Source organism: Schistosoma haematobium, chromosome ZW, assembly GCF_000699445.3.
Source record: "Schistosoma haematobium chromosome ZW, whole genome shotgun sequence".
Classification (NCBI taxonomy): domain Eukaryota; kingdom Metazoa; phylum Platyhelminthes; class Trematoda; order Strigeidida; family Schistosomatidae; genus Schistosoma; species Schistosoma haematobium.
In genome coordinates this window covers 12,299,155-12,321,226 of record NC_067195.1, presented here as the reverse complement: position 1 = coordinate 12,321,226, position 22,072 = coordinate 12,299,155, and the positions used below count along the sequence as shown (strand labels likewise).

The window sequence follows — 22,072 nt, the reverse complement described above, 5'->3', positions numbered from 1 at the left end:
TTGACTGAAGGCTGTTCGTGCTGGTTAACGCATCATTGCTTTAGCAAAGGGGCAAGGTTATATAAGTCGGTATTCAAAAAGGCGATTTTATCACGTTATTTGATGGACCATAGGACAACAAGTTGGCGACGGGATGGAAAGTCTACGACCTCGACTTTCACAAAGGAATCGAGGCCATCCAGTAGTTGAACGAGAATCAGTGTAATTATTTGAACACAACGTACAGAGCTGTCGTCGGTGTCCTTGCACGACATTAGTTATTAATTAGTCATTCAGTCTTTTTCTTATTACTGTTCTGACTCATGCAGAAGAAGAAAATCAATATGTCAACTTTAATGGAGCAAATGCAATTATTTCTTCAGCAACAACAGAGTCGATTTTTAGCTTCTCAAGAACAGATGCTTACATCACTTACATCAAAATCTTCAATCCAGTCCAAATGCACCGCAAAAGATGAGATAATAGAACCATTACTTAAATTAGTCCCAAAACTTATTTTTGATTCGGAAAGTGGTCATATATTTGAATTATGGTTCGCTAGCATCGAATATCTTTCTCAGATGAAAGGAACGTAAGATTGGTATCACAAAAACTTGACCCACAAGGACACTAAATATGGAAATTTTATCCTGCCAAGACACCCAAGGGAGTTGAGTTTTGATGAAACCGCTGGTATTTTGAACAAGATATTTTGTGAACAAGCTTTGTTATTTCATATTCGTTATAGATGCCTCCAGTTAAAAAAGGACTCTGGTGAAGATTATCTGACGTACGCAAGCAGGATTAATCTACAAATTGAACGCTTAAATTAAGTACATTATCAAATGACCAATTTAAATGCTTATTGTTTGTTTTTGGACTATAGTCTTCCACAGATGCCGATGTTCGAACTCGATTATTATCCCGTATTGATGACGAAATGGTACTACAAATAATCACTGCATTGCCAACGCTTGCTAAATTTGAAGCATGGCACTGCAATCGTAGGAACTAGATGAAAAACCCCGAAAAATAGCAATATCCATTCTGTAAAATACTTCAGAGAAGATAATGTTCTGTTCACAATCGCCACCAAGCTAAACTAAAGAAACTTACAAAATGTTGGTTTTCTGTTGAATGGTATTTTGCGAAGACTTGTCGGTGTTGGAATCACCGATGTAAGGTATGTTGTAAATTTGATCATAAATATACTTTCTGTCAACAACGGAATTATTTAAATTCCAAATCACAAATGAAGTTTTCCCAGAGTCACAGAAAGTATGTTCGTATTATATATTCAACGAATGCATGCAATCTAGTTCATGAGTGGGTCTGTTCATAAATAATGTCCCGATTCGTGTGCAGTTAGATACAGCATCTAATATCACACTCATTTCTGGAAAGACATGGAAACTTCTGGGTTATCCTTCAATACTGCCTACAGAAAATATGGTTCGTAACGGATTTGGGAGTATTCTAGAACCCGTCGAAATGATCGAATATATTGTTCAATTTAGAGATTACTTTTTAATGAAACTTGTTATTTGACAAGTAGACACGATTTAGACCTTGTCGGTATTGATTGGATCGATAAACTAAATCAATGGAATATCCCACTGGATACAGTTTGTACACTAAACGATTCCTGCACTCTCAATAACTCACCTGTGCTAAATGTAACATCCAAAGCCAAATTGTATTTACAACATGGAGCGAAACCAATTTTCCTTATGAATGTATACATCCAGTTAGTCTTTCATCATGGTCAGCCACTATTGTTGTAGTTCAGAAAACTGATGGAACCGTCCGCCTATGTGCTGACTACTCTACGGGATTGAATAATGCTTTGCAAAATCACTCATATCCATTACCTTTACCTGAGGGTTTATTCATAAAACTAAATGTTGGACGTTATTTTGCAAAAATTGATTTATTTAATGCATATTTGCAATTAGATTACTTTCCACTCTAAAGCCAGCTTCTTCAATTTTTCAAAAGTTAATACATACTGTGATATTGAATCTCGATGGTGTTGCAGCCTACTTGGATGATATTATTATTGTAGTAACTTTAAAGAAGAATTGTCTTCTTTGGACAATCTACTTACAAGAATATCAGAGTCTGGTTTTCGACTGTAAAAATATAAATGTGAACTATTTCTTGAATCTGTTAATTTTCTTAGATTCATATTTGATAAACATGGTCGTCGACCGGATACAGATAATATATATGCCACTAAACAAGTGTCTCCACCGACTAATGTAATGACATTACTATCATTTTCAGGAACGATTGGATATTGTAGTGCATTTGTTCCGGCTTTGCTGACACTACGCCGTCCGTTAAATCAGCTCTTAACAGTTAATGCAACATGGAAGTGATCAGACGAGTGTCAAAATCCCCTTGACAAAATCAAGAAAATGTTATCCTCTGATTCATTATTAACACATTATAACTCGTAATTGGAAATAATTGTTGCCGCCGATGCTTTTAATTATCGTATTGGTGTTGTTACCAGTCATCGCTTTTCGGATGGTAAGGAATTTGAAATAGAAGTGAGCAGACGACTTCATAAGCACATAAAATGCACTTACGTTTATTGATGAAAGCAATCGAAAACAAATAGTAATAACACAAGCACGAAATCATGACAATCTGATAATCGAAACCAGAAATTGATAATGCAGTGTTTCAAATGCGTTACAGTTGGATCGTTCTGTCAATTTACCCATCCAACTAATTGCATTAGACGTATCATCTTCAACTACTATTCTTAATATTATCACCATTATTGTATTTTATTACCGCTTTTTTAATAATAGCTGTGAATCTGATAATTTTGTTTACCGAAACCAAACAAATTTGTACATGCTTGTGCTTGGTTACGTCATTGTTTCTCTCGCTTACTCCACTTATATTCAAACTAAACTCGTATAAATATCAAAAATAATCATAATTATTTTTCACTACACACATGTTATACACAAAATTGCACTTAATAAAATATTCTGTTTATCTCTACAGATTAATGCTTATATGAGGGAAGATTTTAGCGTAGACCAAATGAAATAAAATCATTTCATTCTTCATAATGTTTTAGTTGTTATCCTTTACAAAAACTAGTCCCAGGCAATTAATAATTGCTTAAAGTTTTGCTTGTTCGTACTTACATTGTATATATATATATATATATATATATATATATATATATATATATATATATATATAATCAATTCTTTTACATCGAATTTTAGAGTTTCTTCTCAAAGATGCATTGTCTTGTCTGGGTGCCATAATAAAATTCCTAGATGTAAGTTTTTTACTTTCGTAGCTAACTGAAGTGATACTTTCGAATGTTCTAAGTTCCTTTCTTCGGTCATTGAATATAATTAATGAGTGTCAAGTTAATAAGTATACTGATCAATGGTATGCCTGATTGTTCCTTATAATTTTTTTGAAGTGGTTAATCTCGGTAGGAAAAAAAGCTTGACATTATTATGAGCTATCGTTAATTTAATCGAGTTGATTGTCTAGTTTCTTTTTGTGGTCACTCCATATATATATATATATATATATATATATATATATATATATATATGTATAATCACTAAACTTTTGTCCTTAATAGGATAATTACGATTGAACCTTAAGGAGTTGATATCCACTTTTTGTGTACCGAGCTCTTTTCTTAAATAATGCAATACTACATCATTTGTCTGTCAAGTTTGCTGAATACAATCGATAAATCTAACGATAATTTGATGCCCGGGATATAACAGCGTTCTTGTCTTTTCTAACTTCAACTACTTCAAAAGACAAACCTTATAAAATAGATTTATCGGGAGAGATCGAAGAAGATTAATATTTTTTAAATAAAACGTTATATTTAGGTATTTAGCAGCTCTAAGAACTATCGTCATTATAGTACAATCTAGGGATAATTAGTGAAGTCAGAAAATCAGTAAATATTATACTTATAGTAAGAATCAAATTAGTGTTTCTGTGTTCGTTTTTCCTTAATTTTTCTTTGTAGTTATCAAAGTGCCACAAATTAGTTCATCAATTTTCCAAAAGGAAAGCAATTCGAGGTTTGAGTTTGTACATGACAAACAGATATCCATCTAAAGCCTGATACAGATGTGTGTTATCCTAAAATGGCAAATCACACATCAGCACTAGATAAAATTAACAGAAGAAATCGAAAGAAATACTTAAACTTGGGACTATAGTTTGAGGAGACAGAATGGAAAAGTAAGTATAAAAAGATACTGAAATTGGGAGAATGAATGCGTTTGAACCAAGTCACCTCACTTTCCAACCATTGATGGCGATCATCACGTGTAAACCAACAAATCTGTCCATGAAATAATACCCGTGAACATGTCTCTCAATCTTATAAATTTCTTTTGGACCAAATATACAATACACTACAGCAAATCTCGGGAAATTTACATTGTTAACTTTTTTGATTACTGATGTTGATACATCGAACCTTCGATTAATAATGCAGGTATCATTACAATAAAAAACAATAATAACGATACATATCCTTTCCTAAGCAATGTTCTGAATTAACGAGGGAAAAGAATTTCATTTCAAGCATTCTTCGCATCATTACTTAGAAACTTCAGAAGAATTTGCACTTTAACAAAATAGAACTAATCTTATCTGCCTGCTAATATAAATCGATAAAGGGACATGGTTTATAATAAAATGCAAGTTCTAGGTTATTTAAGCTTTGCTATTTAGTGTTTGCGAATATTTGAAACTGTTTTTGTAATACATACTATTGGTTGATAAATTCCCCTTGTGAATTGGTGTACACTTTATTTATTTATATGGTTGAATGAAATTTCTTGATGGATCCTAGATTTTTCCGTCACATTTTTTTGTTTTTTAATGGGATGTTTGGTTTATCTTCTAATTGGTCTTCTTTTTCATTAGCTAAACGCTTTTGACACGAATCGTCATGTATTCACATTAGAAACTTTTAGTCTTGAAAATCATGTACGCCTAGATAGTGCTGCCAGTCGGGCGTTACACTTATTACCTGGTCCAGATGATAGTGAGTGTTAAGTGGATAAATTGTTTGTCATTTTGTTTTTTCATGTTGTTTTTAGTATGAAACTTAGACAATATTTGACTATATGATTTTTTAAACAGTAATACATAAAAGCCTTACCTGCAAATTTTCGCTGATTATATAACCCTCGTTTTTCTGAAATGACCTCCCTCTAATGATATAAACAACGCTTTTTCAATTTACCTTTAAAGTAACAACAACATGAGTAGCAGATTGATAGAGGCACCTGACCTTCAGTTATTAGATCGCAAGTTTCTCAGTTCACCTATTTTGATACAGAAAATCGGATAGTATTTCTAGCACTCAAGTTGAAAGCGTCTGTAGGTTTAGTAAATAGCCATGCACTTTGCTTGACTAATGTGTGTAATTTATTCGACAAGTGCCAAAGTAATCACGCGATTATAATTTCTACTTAACGCTAAATCAGTAATCATAAACAAGAATTCTATTATTTGCATAAATTAATTTTGTAAAGAAAAATATGGACAGTGTATAATCATGATAATGTAATAATAAAGCGTATAATACTAAATCATGTAGTGTAAATGACAATAATCCAGGGTTGCGTAAATTTTACAGAATATGTATAAAAAAGAAAAGAGAACAAAATCAGTGTACTGACAGTGCATTATAATATAAATAGAGTAAGGCATTCATAACAAAAATCTTTTTTTCGCTAATTAAGCATGAATATATTTTAAAATTATTTTAAAGGACACTGGAAATAAATTATAATTGAAATAGATTAGAGGAATACGATAAATAACTAATGGAAGAAGAGTGTTTTCAAATGCCATGGTGCATAAAATGAAAGTAGTTATACTAAGGATGCATCGTTTCTGGAGCGTTTTAAAGACTGATTTAATTTGTATATACTGTTTTTCACGGATCAAACTTGTTTGGGGATATCATTAAAAATCAGAGTACTGGATAGCTATTTCGCTCTAGTATCAGACTACTTAGTTGTGCACACTCACGACCTCACCAGCGATCAAACCCAGGATCTTCAGATCTTATTGTGATTGCTAAACCATTAGATCATTAGGTCGTATATCCAATCATATACATTTTCAAATCCAATCGATTTGTTACTTTGCCGACAGCCATTCAATACGATTAATGATAACTATTTTATTCTCAGTGTCTATCTGTCATGAATTCCCTGCAGAACTTCAGTAACTTGTCTCAAAGTTAGTTATTAGTAAACACACGATCATATGTTTATTAGTAAATGCAAATATAAGACAGATTTATTCTCTATACAGTGCCCTGAGATTCGGCTGCTCATAACAAAGTAGGTGAAGCCGAGTTCTCGCCTACAATCCAACTTCTGGGAGTCAAGTGTTTTAATTACCAGGTGCTAATCTCAGTCATTTCCGATCGGTTACATAATAACTAAATTAAATATTAAATAATGATAACAGTCTATCGCTGTTGTAAATTATTTATATTTACTTTAATAATTTCTTAACGCATATACTGTTTTACTTGTAACCTCCAATGTTTTAGAAAACAAGTTTCACAGTGTTTATGGCGCATTGAACAATTGTCGAACAGCTCAAGGCCAGCGTCTTCTAGCTCAATGGCTTCGACAACCTTTGATAGATAAGTCAAAAATTGGTATGTCATTATAACGTAAAAAATTCTTTACAAGATAATAGTTGTAGTCGAATTAAAATATCTCGTTAACAGGCAGTAGCCTTATATAATTACATCATTTTGTGAAAGTATTTATCTAGTATATTATTAAATGTATGCTAAACATCTATAATACATCTACAATTTAATTTCTTGAAATTTATGGTAGGAATTCAAGTGCCTACCGTGCAAACTAGTTTACATCTAATGTTCACTAGATTGGTACACTGGTAAATAAAAATGTAACACCAGACTGTTGTAAATAAGTTAATGAAGGTAATTACCACATTACTTGTTTTAAAGATCACTTTTTAGGACACATTAACGACTATCATTGATAAATCCATCAAGAATTTTCTCTTATATATTTATGAATTGTTTCCCTTCAACGTTAGGAAATATTTATTCACCGCTTAGATATTCGTACGTAACTTTTAGTTTATTTCTTAATTTGTAGAAGAACGTTTGGACTTAGTTGAATCGTTTGTTGAAGAAACTGCGATACGTCGAGGATTGCATGAAGATTTCTTACGTCGCATCCCTGATTTACAACGTCTAGGTCGACGTCTTAAGAAAATCAGAGGTTCTGGCCTTCAGGTTGGTTGATTAATATCAATTTTTGGAAATAATCTTTCTGTTTAAATTTCTTATTTCTATTTTATTATCTCAAATTGTTTGGATTCAAGCTTTTATGTTGAATCTCAGGTTTCGAACTTTAAAAATAGTCCCAGTATTATTAATAAATTATTTGATAAACTATCACTGATCATGATGACCAGTGGCGGTGGTAGTAGGTCTTAGTTTCTAGCCCTTTACCATTTACTTCAGTTTAGACAGTTGAGTAATACCAGTAGTTTTCACGTAACTAAATTGTACTTGGACATCAAATACAAATGCTTACACTTGATAAATAAGTTACATTTGTTTATATTTGACTGGAGATTATTAAAATACTTTTTTTCACAAAAAGTCATCCTTGAATTATTTCACAATTGATGCCTTAATATTTTTAATGTCATTTAAAATATCCTTGTATTGATTTGACTTTCTTTTAATTGGATTTTTAATGGAACCTATCTAAGTATGTGTTTAATGTACTTGGCTTTGATATACACTTTTCACTTGATGATTAATGGTTGTACCCAATAATGAAGTTTTGTTTGAACATCCAACATAGACCGTTTCTTACAGTGATTGACGTGTGCACAAACACCAATTTTCTTTACAATAGGAATAGCTCAACTCCGTGTAATAGATACATATACAACTGTTAACAGTCACAGTGTAGACTATGTGTTTTCTTTACTCTTAACTCGTAACTGTAACAGAAAGGGTTGTCTCTTGGCTCGTTTCTCTATGGAATTGTTTCAAGGTATGCTTCCTTGTAAATTTAGTATATTTATATATCCCTTTTGCTGACCTATCTTCATCTTTAGCCCCCGACCACAGATAAACTATTGGTATTCCCAAGAAATGGATTTGTTTATTCGTTTTCGCTTCCTTCTAGGATGTTGATAGCCTAAATAATGCAACTTCATTCACTCAAGTTTCCTCAATTTCATATAGGAAAACACCAGTTTGTCTTTAATTCACCCTAGTAACCGACATGCTCGTCTCTAACAAATCATAATGAAATGTTTAAAAAATGTTTATTTTAAGATATTTATGGATAGACAGATACATACACAATATAGTAATAACGTTTTTAGAACTCAATACTTATTCATTCTTTCATGAGTAAATTTTTTTTATCAGTAGTGGATTCATTCGATTTCTAATCTGATATACACGATTTTTCCAAACGTGTTTTCCCCGTGTCAAACCAAATTCATCTTCGTCATCTTCATCCAGTTTTCTTCCAAAGTACCTTTTACGCCTACAACATTTAGCATTATCCAAGCAACAATTCAGTGGGTCACGTAAAGTCCAAGGACGTTTTGTTAATCCTATTAAAAGAACAGTTGATTATTTTTTTTCAGAAGTAACATTTGGTAATGTGAGGGGTTTGAGAGGATTAATGAGTTTTGTAGTTTGCACTACGGACTGACCTTAGCTTGACAGACACTGGAAACCAGAGTGCATTTAGCGGTTCTTTTGCTCTAGTGTGGGACTTCTCACTAGTGCGTGTTTACAATTTTGCCATGGATCCGATCCATGACCGTCAGGTCTTGACGCCCACATAACCCTGAGATCAGTAAGTTGGAATCCATTTACTTACACTTCTAACTTCAGTCAATCCATGATACTAAGCAGCCATCTCCTCATGCCATTGGTATTTAACTTCCTCCACTAGTCGTGGCTTCTAAACAGAACTTCAAGTATCATCCCTGGAGATTAGTTAGTATTTTACATGTTAGGCGCTCGCAACAGGATCTGAATGTCCTGGGTTCGACTGTCGGTGGGGTTGTGATTACGCACTACTAGGGCGTCCCATACTAGGACGAAACATCCGTCGGTATCCAATCTATAGCCCGTAACAGTTTGTGAAAAAAACAATCACTTGTATATAAACGAAGAATATTCTTTTCAGCGACTTATCAGTTTACACTCAAATTTATCAGACTTGTTTAATAATAATGATTTCTTATACACTTAAACGCAGTGTAATCAGCACTCATCTCTGGATTTAATTGATTTTCATATCGATTCGTGTATTATGTAACTTCTGATCCAAAACATGATACATTTAAATAATTACATTAGTTATTTCTCTTATTCTATTCTAATCTCAAATGTGAGCTCTAAAAAACGGTTTAGTTATTTGAAAAAAATCATATAATACAAATACAAAAACACAAAAGGTGACGAAATTTAAGGGAAAAATTACTAGTATTGAAAGCTTGTTGAGTTTCATGGTACACATCATGAACTAGGTTCAACTATATCATCTGAGCACAACGAACAAATTACAATGAATCCTTAGATCATACAAAATCCTAGCATTCTCTATAAAACAACGAACACTCTTCAAAATGTTTTAGTTCAAACAAAAGATCAAATTTCTATCACTTAAATATAGAATCTGTGTCTATAGACTAGGATGTGTAAATTTTGATGCGTTCTGTATGGGAGTCTCGTGAAATTATGACTCACACCAAAGATCATATAAGCTACACTAAAAGACCTAACGATTCTGTAGAGCGGGGGAATCTACAAATCAAACCAGCAATAACAATACATGCTATTTTAACAACCACTATATCGATCTTAATAACGTCAAAACGAAAGGCGAGTAGCTTCAGACTTTCATGCTTTGCTAAAATCTACCGCGTTTAGCAGAAACAAACCCCCAGCAATCCATACAAGATGGACCATTTATCTAAATACATGTGACCTGAAGGTCTTGCGTTTAATCTCCAGTGTGGTGTTTGATGGGAATTGCAACGGAGTCCCATACTAGATTAAAATACTTATCCTGTTTTATGATTTCCACTAGTTGTTTAACTAACGTCAATTCGTGATATAAAAACAAACTGTATTGGGTAATTCACAACCTCCCGATTAACAGGCTATCAGTAATTGATAAAGAGCCCAAATCCAATGGTGTATTTGTTCAAACCATAACAACTACACAATAGTAGCATAGATTAAAAAGCGAATACAACCATATTTATCAGATCGAAAATTTCTAAGGCAAAAAACAGTTATTAAGGAGAGACGATAAAAAACAGACGAAAGTACGACTAAAAATATATATTTCTAACATGATATTTAACAATTGACTGAAAAATAAAAACTTGTAAATGTATTTGCACCACTGACACTTACTTTAAGCAGCTTTGTCACCTAATTTCCTGACAGATTTCATTTGCGTACTTTTCATTTTATACATAGCTTAGAATGATTTCGTTGGCTAACTAGTATTCTATAAACTATCAACACCAGCCTTCTTGGTCTAATTAAGATTTAACCATTTGAATATTTCTATCAAAGTAGAATCATTATGTGGACGAAAAATGCTCACTACACGTTAGGTGGTGGGAGGTAGTCTACAGAAAACCCTGAACCTAGATTCCATGTTATTTGACACTAGTTATCAAGGCGTACCTCCATTTTTCGGGGAAATATGTTCAAACCCGGGTCACCTAGGTTCATAACCTTGAGAGGTTTCCATGGAACTTTTCGGGTTGTGACTGACCTGTAAATATTATTTTCAATAAATTCTCTTCAGGTTACATGATTTCTAGCTTAAAGTAATAATCTTAAGTAAAATGGTCACTTTTGAGTTAAAGCCATTAAAAAAAACCAAAAACATGAATTAAGGATCGTTAGTAAAATGGATTTGTACGCGTCGAAATGAATAACATGTAACATATATTTCGGTCAGATTATAGCTTAAGCCAATTTCCAATCTCACCTAATGTTAGATGACAACTACCTTTGGGTGTTGGAAAATTTAAAACCTAACCGACTTTGACAAATTATCGCCAGTCAAGTAGATTGAAAACGATTGTTAATTTGAAGGCTGTTTTTACAAGATCGGTTAAAATAAAACTACACATTTATTTGGTTACTTATTCAAAAAAACGGAAGAAGTAAAACATACTTTGTGTAACCATTAACAGAATATTTCATGTGGTTAGTAATTAAATTACAGGGTTTGATGTATTTATGGAGACCAATATAAGCTCTCTGTGATATTGTTCATGAATTGACCCCACTATGGCGGGGGTCATTAGACACCAAGGGACATTGGATAGCTGTTTCATCTTAGTATAAGACTTTAACAGTATGCCCTCACGAATTGATTAAAGCTAAAAATGTTTACTCTTACATGTCAACTCGGAGGTCTGACGGTTAAGCACTCTCCTAAAGACCTGAGTTTTCGGGGTTGGATCCCTGTTTCAATGCAATGTACGTAACCCTTTGATTTGAGCTTCTTTCAAATTCCATATGTTCTGATATTGATGACGATATAATGGGATAAAAACGTGACATCATTTTCGGTCAATATTTTTTATATCAATTCAGTATGAATTTCATTGTATATGACCTTCATGAACCTTCATTCATCTAAGGCACACTACATTCAGTGTTTTTGCAGTAACCCTATATAATTTCCCCTGTACATTATGATACTGTGTGTAAAACCCAGTATATAAATGGGTATATTTTGGTCTAACAACGACGTATCTTGAGACTTTTTGAACTAGTCAATTGGTTTCTATTTGCATCAGTCTTCTGTGTTCTCGCTTTGCGTCGTGGGAATTACAGTGGTCCCCGATTGTCACGTATAAACAGTAAGACTACGGATACAAACTAGTGACACAAGCACTGTAGACGCATTTGAAGTTATGATTCACTTGGTTATTTTTTTAATTTTTATGTCATAGTCTTTGATATGATCTGACAGAATCCGAACAAAAATGGTGTTATTTTGTACAATGCGTTGATTGGTTTAACATTTTCGTATAAATATTCATGTATATTAGAGTAAAGCCTGATGACGATCAAATTGAAAACAATTGTTCGCTTATATGTGTTCTAATTTTCACAATGGGAATCTTTAACATTCAAAAAGGTGTAATTAAACAACACTTATTTGTTTACTTCAGTTAAATTGAATTGAAGAAGTTTTCTGTGACATGTATTTCTAAGTTACAAGAGGCAAGATAGAAATAAATTTACTAGTTACTTAAAAACGCAATTAGTATGTGAAAAAAACAATTGATTAGTTAAATACTCTTGTTCGTCGTACTACTCACTCTTAATTTTATAAATTATTGACTTTAAATACAAACTATCAGTGTGGAAAAAACTATTTGTTCAAAGCAAAATGATATCATTTATGCTTGTTTTTTTTAAAGTCAGAATATGATATATATATATTTTCTGATATGCGTGAATGTGACTGACTTAATCATTACTAATTATCATTGTTCGATATGTATTATTATGCAACTTCAGAGACTACATAATTTACTCACAATTGAGGCGATTTTCCAAGTCCTAGTGAGGAGTCGTAACCAATGGAGTTGAACCATTTCAAAGGTGTTTTGTTCTCTGAGTCCAATCGTATAATCGTCGGATGTGGATCAATTACACACTAATAACATTGGAAGATATGTTTACAGAATGGTGAAATGCAAGCTATTGAATTCCAACTAAGTGGTGTAAAGGTTAAGTTCGCACCATGAGACCTTATAGTCCCAGTTTTGATCCTTGGTGAGCTCTGTCGAGGAGTTTCATATTAGGATCTAACCCACGACTGTCAGGTCTCATAATGAACGTATAGCTATTAGAATCACTGAATTACCATTCAATGGTTGACATTCATAACTTCGCAGTATTTCTCAGCCATCCTTCAGTTATAATGGTAGGTCACATATAAGAACAAAAAAGCTGTCTACTGCTCCTTTTTTCAGTGAGTGTTTTACCTAGAATAGTTCGTGGTATTAAGTATGAAATCCAATAATCTGGACAAGTATCTTATGGTAATAATTCCAGTATAAGTACTTAAAAGTCCTAAGTTTACTAACTTATTAAAATGACAGGGGACTTTAACTATAATTTTTTAACTTTAGTACTCTATAAACTACTCTATGTTTTTGTTTTACACATAATAACTGTCCTTTATCCAGTTTCGTAACTATAAGTAAGATTCAGGACTTTTAGTAATAAATGCCGTTTGATTATCACTCAATTATACTCTAGTGAGAATTAAACGAGTTTTCACGTTAGAGGGGATATTGCCTTAATTAATTCGTCGAATCATCCGATTTACAATTAGATAACTTCTTTAATAGTACATCTAAATCAGTAATACAATTATTTTTCATACCCTTGTGTTACATGTTCGGAATCCTACTATATTCAATTATATTTAACCTTGCATATAGTTATTGAATCACGAGTGACTTTAGTACTCCAAAAAACCAGTTTTCTATGTATAGAGTTGATCATGATATACTATGCATCAATTTTTTGTTTCAAGCTATATGCGTTTCTTCCTTTAGTATGGTGAAAAATATAGTACTTATATTCAGATGAGTATAGGAGTCTAGGCTACAAAAACTGATTAAATAAAAATCTTTGCGTGGTTGTTATTACTCTATTCTACTCTCTTTCTCTCTCGACTTCAGTAGCTTCTTAAAACGGTTTCTATATTGGCAATTTAGTGATCGTAATCAGTTTTTTTATGTCGAATTCTATCTAAGTCGTACCTTTCCATCATTTTCTGTTGATCACACTAATATATTTTCATATCTTTCACATAGAACCCAGAAAAATTGACCGCTTAAATGTTTAGACTATTAGATCAAAGTTTATACTGTTCATTCAATTATCTCTATTTAATCTTATTGAGTGAAACATTTGTCTTTCTTTGATTGATGTAGTTCAACATGTACACATGTCATTCTTATTCCCTCCATGTTGTTAATAAACTTGTTGTCTATTACTGTCTATTTATTTTGGATGTGTAAACAAACAAGTAATCTAAAAATTACACAACATATATATGGTTTAGATTGCATTTTAAAAATAAACTAACTTTCTTCATTTTGTAGAATTGACCGTGGATATTCGCTCCATATTTTATAATATTGTCCAAATGTTCCATAGATAATTATTGTAAATGAAATAAGCGTGAAGCATTTTATATAGATCATAGTTTTTATTTACGACTTTCTTGCGTGTTTATTTTTTAACAAAGAAGAAAACCTTTGGTTTGTTTTCTCCCTTCTGTTTTTTTCTGATGATTTGTTTATTTTAATTAAATCAGTTGTAGAATGGTTAATTAAAATATACTCACTCTATATATGTATATATAGATTTCCATCTATCGTAGGTTGGTAGCTAGAAAAATTTGATTCATTGGTTCTTTGTCTAAGAACCAATCAAGTTTGAGATGTTTAGCTTTTATAAGATGAGTCTATCATGTTTTATGGGAAACTGAAATGCCCACACACATTTTTAGAAGATGAGTTTACTAACCGTCAGTTAGCCTATAACATGAACCAGACTTTATGGTTTTTTAGAGTAGATGGATTGTGGCTAACAGGGAAATTCAAGCTGCACGTTTCTTCCTATTTGCGACTGGTCATCTGGGTGTGCTTCCGTATTCCAGTGTTGATGTTCATATTAGGATGTGAACTTAATGCCTTTCGTTTCGAACGTCAACACACTATTTACTGAGCTACTGAGTCCAGATAACCACTAATTTATGCAACGGGTATGATATTTACACCATTATTAGCATGACTGTTTATGATTCACTTGTATATAGTTGATTAAGATTAGGATTGTATCCGTTAGTTTTTTAATATCCCTGATTACAGCGTGACATAGAATAAAATCAACGAAATGATTAAGAGTCGCTGGAACAACATTTAATGGATGTTATATAATTCTCTTTCAGGATATGTGTTCTTATGAGAGCACGGCGAAGTCAACTATGCCTTCTTTCTGTTTCACATATATCTGGTCAAAGACGAATGATAATAGTCGCCTCTGTAAAGCAAAATAAATGCGATATCGGCTGTCTGTTAATTATTTAAGTCTTCGAATCTAATGCATCTCTTCATCAAAGCCCCATCAATCACACTTATAAAATTTTTGATTCCTCTGTCAGTTATCCTCAAGAAACCTTGCATAATATATCTATTTTCCCAAGTGTATTCGGTCAGTTAAACGCAACATAGAACGCGGTATGCGTGTACACAGACTCATTTTACCATAGCTCATCTGCATAGCCAGAAGAAAATGTCGAAATGAATCTCAGAGTAGTTGAAGTAATAACAGTATTAATGGTAATGCCCTGGTACGGCCGAGAGTGGGGAGAGTCCGCTCTCCCACTCGAAATGCTCTCACATGACCATGCGTATATAGCCTCTGCCAGGGAAGTCCTACTGACTGCCTTCTCGTGGCGGGGGTGTTGTTTACGAAAATGAGAGAACGAAAGCCGAATGTCCGGCGCTTTGACCGAATTCCAAACCAATGGTGCACATGGGCTCCAGTATCCTGCAGGAACAAATGGCGTATGAACCAATTGTTGGTCACCGGCTTCCATGGGACTGCATCTTCTTACGATGCTCCACTGCCTTGTGGGTTAGATCTTCAGGTCGAAGGCTCGGGGAGTGGCCCCCTAAGAAAACCACATGCTTCGGTTTGGGCACCTGGGCAGTATCACAGCCCTCACACATACCGAATGAGATTTGTGTGGCGCATATGTATTTGGTGCCTCCTTGTACCAATATCTATGTGTTAAAATAAATAAATAATGGTAATATGAAAGTTTAGGTGTCCAAGATACAATTCGTGAAAAAATTATAAGCTACTGAGATATTTAAAAATAAATTTGTGAGGAATTGACGAACCTAAGATTGTAATGAATACAAAGAGAATGCAATGCGCCGTTGCAGATAATTTCGAGCTGTCGTTCGAAGTCTCTGAACATTGGTTGCTATAATCTAGTGGATTCCAACCAGGTAGTGTGTACGTGCTTAAATGCCCAGTCGAATTGGGATTGTTTACATGAATTGATGTCACGTCTTGATTTGACCACACTAACTTTATTCTAACCTACTACATTTGCCATCATTTGCTTCGAGGTTAGTGGTGGTTGGGCGTATGTAGCATATGTCTCACTAACCTTAGTTGAAAAATATTTACTACCACATCAGTTACATCTGATTTCGTAAATACCAAGATTATGTTTATTATCAAAAATATTCTTCATTTATATTTCTACACACTAGGATGTCTATCGTATATATCAAGCTGTTTTACGCTTACCATATGCTGTTTCATTATTGAATCAATACACGGGATCCAAACGATCAACAGTTTACGAATGTCTTATAACACCTTTACAAGTAAATTAGTTGTTAATTCTACGTCTATATTATTTATTTATTTATTTATTTATTTCATGCCTATATTCAAGATTCAGAAATTGTGAAACTTCATATCCGTATGTTTTTAATACATCGGTATCATTTGTAAAGTGCCCAAGTGATAGTTTCTAGTTAATCGTGGTTGGAAATCTCAAATGACATGAAATAAAATCAGTTCTTTTGTATCCGAAAATGATTAAATTATGTGTAACTTCTGGAACATATTTATAGACTGTTACTATATATATATATATATATATATATATATATATATATATATATATATATATATATATATATATACGGCCGAAAGTGGGGAGAGTCCCCTCTCCCTCTCGAAATGCTCTCACATGGCCACGCGTATATAGCCTTATAGCGACTCACGTGCAAATGGGTTTATTCTCATTTGACTCAGTTAAGCCCTTTTGCTAACTTATTTAGCGGACAAAGCCATCCGTACTATAACAATTTATTGTACCCTTATTAAATTGTGCTCGCATGAAATACGCATGCTTGAATATTGATTACTGCCTACGCATTTATTCACTCTGCTAGTCTCACTACTAACCGCTTATTTGATTCGATTACTCATTAATTTCACATGCTATATATATGTCCACGTTATTCATATGGTTGACTGCTTTCTCGCTCGCTTGATTGTACTCGATTACTTACATTCGCTCAGTCGCTCGCTTGCCTGTTTGCCATTCGACACAACTCTTAATGCTCGTTTAATGCATCTGTAATTTTGGACATCTGTGTGTGTGGTCTCGAAATAAACGTAATCAACGCTTCGTATTCGCCTTCTGAATAATATACCGTTGAGGTTAAATAGGACGGTTATCAAGACGAATTGTATACGAAGTTTAAGGGATATATCGAATACCGACCACCACATAATTGGCGATCCCGACGCGCGAACACGAAACAATCTTGAACGACATAATCCAATTCCTAAAATCCAACGTATTCGATTACAATTGTAATTATCATTTGGATTATAATTATAACTGTGGATTTATTATCTCATTATTTTAATTATACGTACATTATCTCACAAACATTATAGAACATAACGATAATATTCATAATAAACAACGATATTTTTACAAACAATTGATATTTTGGTGCAATTTAGTAAGTCCGTTCTTTGTTATAAATTGTACCATTTGTTTTTATCATTGTTTTTATCGACTCACTTTTCTCTGTGACATTCGCATTATATTCGTGTACTTTTTGATCTTTATAAATATGTCTTTAAGTAACGATACAATAGAACTTTCCCAAACGCCGTCCGTGAGGTCCATTAATGTAACTATTCCTCCTTTTAAGGTCACAGATCCTCAACTTTGGTTTATCAGACTTGAACATTACTTTGTAGCTAATCGTGTTCATACACAGCGAGATAAATTTGGCCACGCGAGCTCGCTACTTCCAGATGAAGTAGCAGATAATGTACGAGAGATTTTAATCAAGCCAGACATAGAAAAGCCATACGACGCATTAAAACAGGCAGTGATTAAAGCCGTCTCATTAAGCGACCGGCAAGCCATCGAACAACTTCTCAGTCAAGTGCAGATAGGAGATAGGACTCCATCTCAACTAAAAAACTATATGAGAAGCATAATCGATGACAGGAAAGTAGATAAAAACATATTTTATCAGTTGTGGTTACGACGACTTCCAGCGAACGTGCAGCAGATCCTTGCGGTTGAGGACAGCGATGTCGATATAGACAACATTGCTAAAATAGCCGATAGGATTTATGAGAGAATGGAACAAACGAGTCCGCAAAGGCATAGTACCACAGTAGATGGACGAATCGATGCATTACAAAAGGAGATTAATGTTTTATGCCACAAGCTGACGAAACTAAATCAGAGCGATACGCAAAGAGGATGGTCACGGAGTAGATCGAGGGAAAGAAGTCGATCACGTTCTAGGAGACGCTCAACTCCTACAATATGTTGGTACCATCAAACTTTCGGCGATAAAGCTCGAAACTGTAGACCACCATGTAAATTCAAACGACCACACCGATTGTCGATAACCGCCGCAACAACTACAACAGCTCCTAGAAACAGTCGTTTATTTTACGTTCAGGATAGAGTAACAGGTGCTCAATTCTTAGTGGATACGTGAGCAGAAGTAAGCGTCGTGCCTCCAGTAAGTAACGAAACACGAAATATCGATACAGCGCTAACGCTTAAGGCAGCAAATAAATCCGATATAAAAACATATGGCAAACGAAAAGTAACCTTGAATTTCGGTCGTATTACCCCATTCCGCTGGGAATTCATTATCGCAGATGTAGCTGTACCTATAATCGGTATTGATTTCCTGAAGAATTTTGACTTACTAGTGGATACCCGACGAAACCGGCTCGTGAACGGCGACCATTCAGTAGTGATAAGAGGAGTGACGACTGATCACGCATCCATGAATTTAGTAGTGTCAAAAGACAAAAGCGAGCCATATAGATCGCTTCTAAACGAGTATGCCGATCTGACGAAGGTATCATACGATAACAGAGATCTTAAACATACGGTACAGCACCATATTATAACGAAAGGTCCACCAACTAACTCAAGACCACGAAGGCTAGACCCGAAAATGTTGAGAGTCGCGAAACGAGAGTTCGAAAAGTTGATGAAGCTTGGTATCATAAGACCTTCTAATAGTCCCTGGGCGTCCCCATTGCATATGGTTTCGAAGAAGAATGGGGAAATCAGGCCATGCGGAGACTATAGAGCTCTTAACAAACAAACGATAGCAGACAGATATCCGATACCACATATCCACGACATGACTACCAATATGAAAGGTGCCACGATATTTTCGAAAATCGATCTCGTTCGAGCTTATTACCATATTCCCGTAGCGGCGGAAGATATATCTAAAACGGCTATAACTACTCCATTTAGGTTATTCGAGTTTTTGCGAATGCCCTTCGGATTAACTAATGCAGCCCAAACCTTCCAAAGATTCATCGATCAGGTCGTCAGGGATTTGACAGGAGTTCACGCATATATCGATGATATACTAGTAGCTAGCTCTACCAGGGAAGAACATCTACGACAGTTGTTTACGAAACTTCAGGAACATGGCGTCACTATTAACGTGGAAAAGTGTGGATTTGGAAAGGAATCATTGCAATTCCTAGGTCATATGATAAATTCACATGGTATCATGCCAGTTCCGACAGAAGTTGCTGCTATTCGTAATTATCCGTTGCCCGATTCACAAAGAAAATTACGAAGATTCTTGGGGCTAATAAACTATTATAGACGATTTATCCCAAACTGCGCAGCAATATTACAGCCATTGACGGATGCCTTGCGAGGACATACTCGAACATTCCGTCTTTCAGCGGATGCTATACAGGCTTTTGAGAACGCTAAGCGAGCGCTAAACGAGATGATGTTGGTACGACGAAAGAACGAAGCACCATTAGCCGTCATGACAGACGCATCGAACTTAGCAGTAGGAGCCGTTTTGCAGCAGTTAGTAAACGGTGTATGGGAGCCACTTTCATTTTTCTCGAAAAGATTAAATCCTACCCAAACGAGATATAGTACGTTTGGAAGAGAATTATTAGCAATCTACTTAGCAATAAAACACTTCCGTCATATGGTCGAAGGCATAAGTTTTACCGTCTATACAGACCACAAACCACTAACGAAAGCATTAAGCGCAAAGCAAGACAATTATTCCCCGAGAGAGATCCGACAACTAGAGTTCATTTCACAGTTCACGTCCGACATACAGTACGTTAAAGGACAAGAAAACGATGTGGCCGACGCATTGTCACGAGCAACGATAAGCACACTTATGGCAAGTGGAATTGATTATAACGGTCTAGCAAAGTTGCAGGAGAGAGACATCGAGCTAAATAAACTCAGATCCGGTGGTTCAACATCATTAGTACTCGAAGAAGTGCGGTTTGGTAACACGAAAGTAATTTGCGATACATCAACAGGCCGACCGCGACCATTTATCCCGAAAGCGTTGCGACACAAAATATTCGAAAGCATGCACAACATGTCGCACCCAGGAATAAAAGCCACGATAAAGCTGATTAGTGAACGATTCGTATGGACAAACATGAATCACGATGTACGTAATTGGACACAGGCATGCATGAAGTGCCAAAAAGTTAAGGTACATCGTCATACTAGCTCTGCAGTGGGTCCGTTTTCGCACCCAGACACTAGATTTGAACATATACACATCGATATTGTAGGACCACTACCCGTTTCAAATGGATACAACTATATCTTTACATGCATCGACAGGTTTACACGATGGCCGGTAGCAGTACCGATAAAAGACACCTCAGCTGAAACGGTAGCCAAAACCCTAGTTGAAAATTGGATTTCTTACTACGGTGTACCAACGATTATCACAACTGATAGAGGAGCACAATTCGAAAGTCGACTCTTTCAGCAGCTTACAGAACTTCTCGGTATTAAACGAATCCGAACGACATCGTACCATCCAATGGCAAACGGAATGGTCGAACGCCTACATAGGCAATTAAAAGCGTCCCTTACAGCCGTCATCGTTAACAACGATTGGTCTAATAAACTTCCCCTAGTAATGTTAGCTCTAAGAGCAACAATTAAACAAGACATGGGATGTTGTCCAGCCGAGTTAGTTTACGGAACTACTCTACGATTACCCGGAGAATTTTTCACTTCAAGTAAAAGTGTCCCGACTGATGTAACCGGCTATGTGCAACGCCTGAGAAAGCACATGAGCGATTTAAAAATAACACCTCCCAGACCACAACAACGACCAGTATTCATACCACAGGAACTACATAGCAGCACTCACGTATTCATTAGAAGAGATAAAGTACAACCACCTCTTCAACCGAGTTACGACGGACCATTTAAAGTGATAGAGAGGACAAATAAAACGGTTACCATAGAAAAAGCTGGGAAGACAGATGTAATTAGCATCGATCGAGTAAAGCCAGCTTTCATCGATAGCGATAATCAATCAACAAGTACAGACTCATCTAATATGGTCACACCAGCGAAACACGAGTCCCAAAAATCATCAACGTTAACTCAACAAAAAGACAAGACTCCGATAACAACAAGATCTGGCCACAGAGTAAGATGGCCCCAACATTATGTCGCTACAATTTTCTATTAATAATAATCTACTATTTGGAATATTAATTATAACTTCTACTTCATTGTATACACATGCATTATTAAGCTCATGTTATACGCTATAAAACTCAACGTATCTTATGTACCCTTACACTTATGCGTATAATTTTTGTTTAAAATGTAAAGACAATACCTCATTCCTTCTATTTTTTGCTATTATTTTATGTAACCTCACGGACGGGCACAAACCAAATGTACAGCACACACTAACTTCATCTTAATTTTGTATAAGCCTTTTTTTCAAACAATTGGAACTACTCTATTCAGTCTACTATTTTTTGTGTGCAAACACAGACATTTTCCATATATCTTTGTTTGCAGGGGGGAGCTATTATAGCGACTCACGTGCAAAT

At 34.7% G+C, this 22,072-nt stretch overlaps 2 protein-coding genes across 5 annotated transcripts in view; one reads left to right on the top strand and one right to left on the bottom strand.

Moving 5' to 3' along the window:
• MSH2_1 (MutS-like protein) overlaps positions 1-22,072 on the top strand; it is a 59,339-nt gene that overhangs the window by 6,502 nt on the left and 30,765 nt on the right. For 2 of the 4 annotated variants that reach the window (XM_051210418.1, XM_051210421.1), the window contains 5 exons: positions 3,234-3,289; positions 4,924-5,044; positions 6,572-6,682; positions 7,158-7,297; positions 16,399-16,515. In XM_051210418.1, the coding sequence (XP_051070409.1) occupies positions 3,234-3,289; positions 4,924-5,044; positions 6,572-6,682; positions 7,158-7,297; positions 16,399-16,515 (545 nt within the window). Of the gene's footprint in view, positions 1-3,233; positions 3,290-4,012; positions 4,695-4,923; positions 5,045-6,571; positions 6,683-7,157; positions 7,298-15,574; positions 15,762-16,398; positions 16,516-22,072 lie in introns of those variants that run through there. The other 2 variants (XM_051210420.1, XM_051210419.1) reach the window with 2 other exon arrangements.
• MS3_00002795 (uncharacterized protein) lies at positions 8,331-14,310 on the bottom strand (the record flags this gene model as incomplete). Its single annotated transcript, XM_012946093.2, has 2 exons — positions 8,331-8,646; positions 14,193-14,310. 2 exons carry the CDS (start codon positions 14,308-14,310, stop codon positions 8,432-8,434), a joined length of 333 nt encoding a protein of 110 aa, XP_012801547.1. The 3' UTR covers positions 8,331-8,431.